The 8,477-nt window shown below is 50.1% G+C and overlaps 1 protein-coding gene across 1 annotated transcript in view; it reads left to right on the top strand.

Annotated features, from left to right (window-relative positions):
- The window catches only part of zbtb47b (zinc finger and BTB domain containing 47b), a 168,400-nt gene that overhangs the window by 73,138 nt on the left and 86,785 nt on the right, over nucleotides 1–8,477 (top strand). Inside the window, exon 5 of the mRNA XM_042308580.1 lies at nucleotides 3,613–3,728. Coding sequence (XP_042164514.1) covers nucleotides 3,613–3,728 — 116 coding nt within the window. The remainder of the gene's footprint in view (nucleotides 1–3,612; nucleotides 3,729–8,477) is intronic.

Genomic DNA, 8,477 nt, shown 5'->3' with positions numbered 1-8,477 from the left:
TCCAGACTCCCGATGTGAACTGGGGGCCTCGATCAGACACTATATCCTCAGGCACCCCGTAGTGCCGGAAGACGTGTGTAAACAGGGCCTTCGCAGTCTGTAGGGCCGTACGGAGACCGGGCAAAGGGAGGAGATGACAGGACTTAGAGAAACGATCCACAACGACCAGGATCGTGGTGTTGCCCTGTGAGAGAGGAAGATCCATCAGAAAATCTACCGACAGGTGTGACCATGGCCGTTGTGGAACGGGTAAGGGATATAGCTTACCTCTGGGCAGGTGTCTAGGAGCCTTACACTGGGCGCACACCGAGCAGGAGGAAACATTACCCCTTACATCCTTAGCCAAGGTGGGCCACCAGTACTTCCCAGTTAGACAGAGCGCCGTCCGACAGATCCCCGGATGACCAGAGGAGGGTGATGTGTGGGCCCAATAGATCAACTGGTCACGGACAGCAGACGGAACGTACTGATGCCCGACGGGACACTGGAGTGGAGCAGGCTCTGTACGCAACGCCTGCTCAATGTCCGCGTCCAGCTCCCACGCAACCGGCGCTACCAGGCAGGAGGCCAGGAGAATGGGAGTCTGATCCATGAGCCACTCCTCTGTGTTATACACCCATGACAGTGCGTCTGCCTTCACATTCTGGGAACCTGGTCTGTAGGACAGGGAAACACAAAACGGGTAAAGAACATGGCCCACCTTGCCCGATGAGGATTCAGTCTCCTGCCCGGATGTACTCCAGGTTGCGGTGGTCAGTCCAGATGAGAAAAGGGTGTTTAGCCCCCTCAAGCCAATGCCTCCACACCTTCAAAGCCTTGACGACAGCCAACAGCTCCCGGTCCCCCACATCATAGTTCCGCTCCGCCAGGCTGAGCTTCTTCGAGAAGAAAGCACAGGGGTGGAGCTTCGGTGGCGTGCCCGAGCTCTGAGAGAGCACGGCTCCTATCAAATCAAATCAAATCAAATGTATTTATATAGCCCTTCGTACATCAGCTGATATCTCAAAGTGCTGTACAGAAACCCAGCCTAAAACCCCAAACAGCAAGCAATGCAGGTGTAGAAGCACTATCCCAGCCTCGGACGCGTCCACCTCCACTTTGAACGCCAAAGAGGGATCCGGATGGGCCAGCACTCTCCGCCTCAACCGGCCACTGCAGACGTACAGGACCCCCTTCAGCAGTGAGGTAATGGGGGCAGCCACCTGACCAAAACCCCGGATAATCTCCGGTAGTAATTGGCAAACCCTAAAAATCGTGGTGGGAGTCGGCCAATTACGCACGGCTGCAATGCGGTCACTCTCCATCTCCAACCCTGATGTGGAAATGCGATACCCCAGGAAGGAGACAGCCTGCTGAAAGAACAGGCATTTCTCAGCCTTGACGTACAGGTCATGCTCCAACAGTCGTCCAAGTACCTTGCGCACCAAGGACACATGCTCGGCGCATGTAGCGGAGTATATCAGAATGTCATCGATATACACCACTAAACCCTGCCCGTGCAGGTCCCTGAAAATCTCGTCGACAAAGGATTGGAAGACTGATGCAGCATTCATCAACCCGTACGGCATGACGAGGTACTCATAATGCCCTGAGGTGGTACTAAACGCCGTCTTCCACTCGTCTCCCGCCCGGATACGCACCAGGTTGTAAGCACTCCTGGGATCCAGGTTAGTGAAGAAGCTCGCCCCGTCTATTGACTCAATCGCCATGGCGATAAGAGGTAGCAGGTAACTGTACCTCACCGTGATTTGATTGAGACCTCGATAGTCAATGCACGAGCACAGACCTCCCTCTTTCTTATTCACAAAAAAGAAACTCAAGGAGACGGGTGAAGTGGAGTACCGAATGTACCCCTGACGCAGGGATTCAGAGACATATGTCTCCATAGCCGCCGTCTCCTCTTGCGACAGGGGACACACGTGACTTCTGGGATGTGCAGTGTCTACCAGGAGATTTATCGCATAATCCCCCGTCGATGGGATGGTAATTGAGTTGCCTTCTTTTTACAGAAGGCGAGAGCCAAATCGGCATATTCTAGGGGAATGTGTACGGTGGAGACCCGTTCTGGACTTTCCACCGTGGTAGCACCAACGGAAACCCCTACACACCTCCCCGAGCACTCTCGCGACTACCCCGTGAGAGCCCTCTGTTGCCAGAAAATGGTGGGGTTATGACGAGCCAACCAGGGAAGGCCTAGTACCATGGGAAACACAGCAGAGTTAATAAGGAAGAGACTGATTCTCTCCTCATGACTCCCCTGCATCTCCATGGCCAGTTAGATGGTGGCTTCCCTGATTAGCCCGGACCCTAATGGTCGAATATCCAGAGCGTGTACCGGGAAAGGTCTAACCACAGGAATAATGGGGATCCCGTTCGCCGCTCTTCCTTCGGTTGGATGGTCGAAGACTGGATGGGGATAGGGGGAATGGGTCACTCTGGATGGGGACAGGGGGAATGGGTCAGACTGGATGGGGACAGGGGGAATGGGTCACTCTGGATGGGGACAGGGGGAATGGGTCACTCTGGATGGGGACAGGGGGAATGGGTCAGACTGGATGGGGACAGGGGGAATGGGTCACTCTGGATGGGGACAGGGGGAATGGGTCACTCTGGATGGGGACAGGGGGATGGGTCAGACTGGATGGGGACAGGGGGAATGGGTCACTCTGGATGGGGACAGGGGGATGGGTCAGACTGGATGGGGACACAGGGGGAATGGGTCACTCTGGATGGGGACAGGGGGAATGGGTCACTCTGGATGGGGACAGGGGGAATGGGTCACTCTGGATGGGGATAGGGGGAATGGGTCACTCTGGATGGGGACAGGGGGAATGGGTCACTCTGGATGGGGACAGGGGGATGGGGACTGGATGGGGACAGGGGGAATGGGTCACTCTGGATGGGGACAGGGGGAATGGGTCACTCTGGATGGGGACAGGGGGATGGGTCACTCTGGATGGGGATAGGGGGAATGGGTCACTCTGGATGGGGACAGGGGGAATGGGTCACTCTGGATGGGGACAGGGGGATGGGTCAGACTGGATGGGGACAGGGGGATGGGTCACTCTGGATGGGGACAGGGGGATGGGTCAGACTGGATGGGGACAGGGGGAATGGGTCACTCTGGATGGGGACAGGGGGATGGGTCAGACTGGATGGGGACAGGGGGATGGGTCACTCTGGATGGGGACAGGGGGAATGGGTCAGACTGGATGGGGACAGGGGGAATGGGTCACTCTGGATGGGGACAGGGGGATGGGGACAGGGGTGTCAGACTGGATGGTGACAGGAAGGGAATGTGTCAGACTGGATGGGGACAGAGGTGTCAGACTGGATGGTGACAGGGGGAATGGGTCAGACTGGATGGGGACGGGGGGTCAGAGTGGATGTTGACAGGGGGGGAATGGGTCAGAGTGGATGGGGACAGTGGGGTCAGAGTGGATGGGGACGGGGGAATGTGTCAGTAGGAGTAAAGATACTGTAGTCAGTGGATATGGTCCTGTAGAGAGACATTCAATGATGTCTGATTTGTTTCCTGTGTAGATTCTAAGGACATGTCTGTAACTGGTGATAGTTCTGTCTTACTGACTGTCTGTCTGTCTGTTTGTCTAGCCCACACCAAGGACATGCCGTTCACCTGTGAGACGTGTGGGAAGTCATTCAAGCGCGGCATGTCGCTAAAGGTTCACTCTCTACAACACTCTGGAGAGAAGCCCTTCAAGTGTGAGGTTGTAAAGCCTTTCTCAAATCACCTCTACCTCTCAACCTGTACACTACATTACCCGTCACCCTGTACACTACATTACCCATCACCACACTGTACATGACATTACCCATCATCACCCTGTACACTAGATTACCCATCATCGCCCTGTACACTCGATTACCCATCACCCTGTACACTACATTACCCATCATCACCATGTACACTACATTACCCATCATCAACATGTACACTACATTACCCATCATCACCCTGTACACTACATTACCCATCATCACCCTGTACACTACATTACCCATCATCACCCTGTACACTCGATTACCCATCACCCTGTACACTACATTACCCATCACCACCATGTACACTACATTACCCATCATCATCCTGTACACTACATTACTCACCATCACCCTGTACACTCGATTACACATCACCCTGTACACTACATTACCCATCACCACCCTGTACACTACATTACCCATCATCACCCTGTACACTACATTACCCATCATCACCCTGTACACTACATTACCCATCACCACCCTGTACACTACATTACCCATCATCACCCTGTACACTACATTACCCATCACCACACTGTACACGCGATTACCCATCATCACCATGTACACGACATTACCCATCACCGCACTGTACACGACATTACCCATCATCACCCTGTACACTACATTACCCATCACCACACTATAAACTACACTACCCATCACCACACTATAAACACCACTACCCATCACCACTCTGAACACTACCTACCCATCACCACTCTGAACACCACACTACCCATCACCACACTATAAACTACACTACCCATCACCACACTATAAACTACACTACCCATCACCACACTATAAACTACACTACCCATCACCACACGATACACTACACTACCCATCACCACTCTGAACACCACACTACCCATCACCACACTATAAACTACACTACCCATCACCACACTATAAACTACACTACCCATCACCACACTATAAACTACACTACCCATCACCACACTATAAACAACACTACCCATCACCACACTATACACTACACTACCCATCACCACACTATACACTACACTACCCATCACCACACTATACACTACACTACCCATCACCACTCTATACACTACACTACCCATCACCACACTATACACTACACTACCCATCACCACTCTGAACACCACACTACCCATCACCACTCTGAACACTACACTACCCATCACCACTCTGAACACCACACTACCAATCACCACTCTGAACACCACACTACCCATCACCACACTATACACCACACTACCCATCACCACACTATAAACACCACTACCCATCACCACTCTGAACACTACACTACCCATCACCACACTATACACTATACTACCCATCACCACACTATAAACTATACTACCCATCACCACTCTATACACTACACTACCCATCACCACACTATACACTATACTACCCATCACCACACTATACACTACACTACCCATCACCACTCTATACACTACACTACCCATCACCACACTATACACTACACTACCCATCACCACACTATACACTACACTACCCATCACCACACTATACACGACACTACCCATCACAACACTATACACTACCCATCACCACTCTGAACACTACACTACCCATCACCACACTATACACTACCCATCACCACTCTGAACACTACACTACCCATCACCACACTATACACTACCCATCACCACTCTGAACACTACATTACCCATCACCACTCTGAACACTACATTACCCATCATCACCCTGTACACGATATTACCCATCACCACCCTGTACACTACATTACCCATCATCACCCTGTACACTACATTACCCATCATCACCCTGTACACGACATTACCCATCATCACCCTGTACACTACATTACCCATCACCACACTGTACACTACATTAACCATCACCACTCTGAACACCACACTACCCATCACCACACTGAACACCACACTACCCATCACCACTCTGAACACCACACTACCCATCACCACACTATAAACTACACTACCCATCACCACACTATAAACTACACTACCCATCACCACACTATAAACTACACTACCCATCACCACACGATACACTACACTACCCATCACCACTCTGAACACCACACTACCCATCACCACACTATAAACTACACTACCCATCACCACACTATAAACTACACTACCCATCACCACACTATAAACTACACTACCCATCACCACACTATAAACAACACTACCCATCACCACACTATACACTACACTACCCATCACCACACTATACACTACACTACCCATCACCACACTATACACTACACTACCCATCACCACTCTGAACACTACACTACCCATCACCACACTATACACTACACTACCCATCACCACTCTGAACACCACACTACCCATCACCACTCTGAACACTACACTACCCATCACCACTCTGAACACCACACTACCCATCACCACACTATACACCACACTACCCATCACCACACTATAAACACCACTACCCATCACCACTCTGAACACTACACTACCCATCACCACACTATACACTATACTACCCATCACCACACTATAAACTACACTACCCATCACCACTCTATACACTACACTACCCATCACCACAATATACACTACACTACCCATCACCACACTATACACTACACTACCCATCACCACTCTATACACTACACTACCCATCACCACACTATACACTACACTACCCATCACCACACTATACACTACACTACCCATCACCACACTATACACGACACTACCCATCACAACACTATACACTACCCATCACCACTCTGAACACTACACTACCCATCACCACACTATACACTACCCATCACCACTCTGAACACTACACTACCCATCACCACACTATACACTACCCATCACCACTCTGAACACTACATTACCCATCACCACTCTGAACACTACACTACCCATCACCACTCTGAACACTACACTACCCATCACCACTCTGTAACCTACACTACCCATCACCACACTATAAACTACACTACCCGTCACCACACTATACACAACCCATCACCAGACTATACACTACATTACCCATCACCACACTGTACACTACACTACCCATCACCACACTATACACTACACTACCCATCACCACTCTGAACACCACACTACCCATCACCACACTATACACTGCCCATCACCACACTGAACACTACACTACCCATCACCACACTGTACACTACATTACCCATCACCACACTGTACACTACACTGCCCATCACCACACTATACACTAAACTACCCATCACCACACTGTACACTACACTGCCCATCACCACACTATACACTGCCCGTCACCACTCTATACAATGCATTGCCCGTCATCACACTGTACACGACATTACCCATCACCACACTGTACACTACACTACCCATCACCACACTATACACTACCCATCACCACTCTATACAATACATTACCCATCATCACACTGTACACTACATTACCCATCACCACACTGTACACGACATTACCCATCACCACACTGTACACGACATTACCCATCATCACCCTGTACACTCGATTACCCATCACCCTGTACACTACATTACCCATCACCACCATGTACACTACATTACCCATCATCATCCTGTACACTACATTACTCATCATCACCCTGTACACTCGATTACACATCACCCTGTACACTACATTACCCATCACCACCATGTACACTACATTACCAATCATCACCCTGTACACTACATTACCCATCATCACCATGTACACTACATTACCCATCACCCTGTACACAATATTACCCATCACCACCCTGTACACTACATTACCCATCATCACCCTGTACACTACATTACCCATCATCACACTGTACACGACATTACCCATCACCACACTATACACTACACTACCCATCACCACACTGTACACGACATTACCCATCATCACCCTGTACACTACATTACCCATCACCACATTGTACACGACATTACCCTCCATAACCCTGTATATGACATTACCCATCATCACCCTGTACACTACATTACCCATCATCACACTGTACACTACATTACCCATCAACACACTGTACACTACATTACCCATCACCACTCTGAACACCACACTACCCATCACCACACTGAACACCACACTACCCATCACCACTCTGAACACCACACTACCCATCACCACACTATAAACTACACTACCCATCACCACACTATAAACTACACTGCCCATCACCACACTATAAACTACACTATGCATCACCACACGATACACTACACTACCCATCACCACTCTGAACACCACACTACCCATCACCACACTATAAACTACACTGCCCATCACCACACTATAAACCACACTACCCATCACACACTATAAACTACACTACCCATCACCACACTATACACTACACTACTGCCCATCACCACACTATACACTACATTACCCATCATCACCCTGTACACTACATTACCCATCACCACACTGTGACACTGCCCATCATCACCATGTACACGACACTACCCATCACCGCACTGTGCGCCACATTGCCCATCATCACCCTGTACACTACATTACCCATCACCACACTGTACACTGCATTACCCATCACCACTCTGAACACCACACTGCCCATCACCACACTGAACACCACACTGCCCATCACCACTCTGAACACCACACTACCCATCACCACACTATAA

This window comes from Oncorhynchus tshawytscha, linkage group LG29 (assembly GCF_018296145.1).
Source record: "Oncorhynchus tshawytscha isolate Ot180627B linkage group LG29, Otsh_v2.0, whole genome shotgun sequence".
NCBI classification, from domain to species: domain Eukaryota; kingdom Metazoa; phylum Chordata; class Actinopteri; order Salmoniformes; family Salmonidae; genus Oncorhynchus; species Oncorhynchus tshawytscha.
Note: the sequence above shows the minus strand (reverse complement) of the source record. Positions and strands in the feature narration are given on the sequence as shown.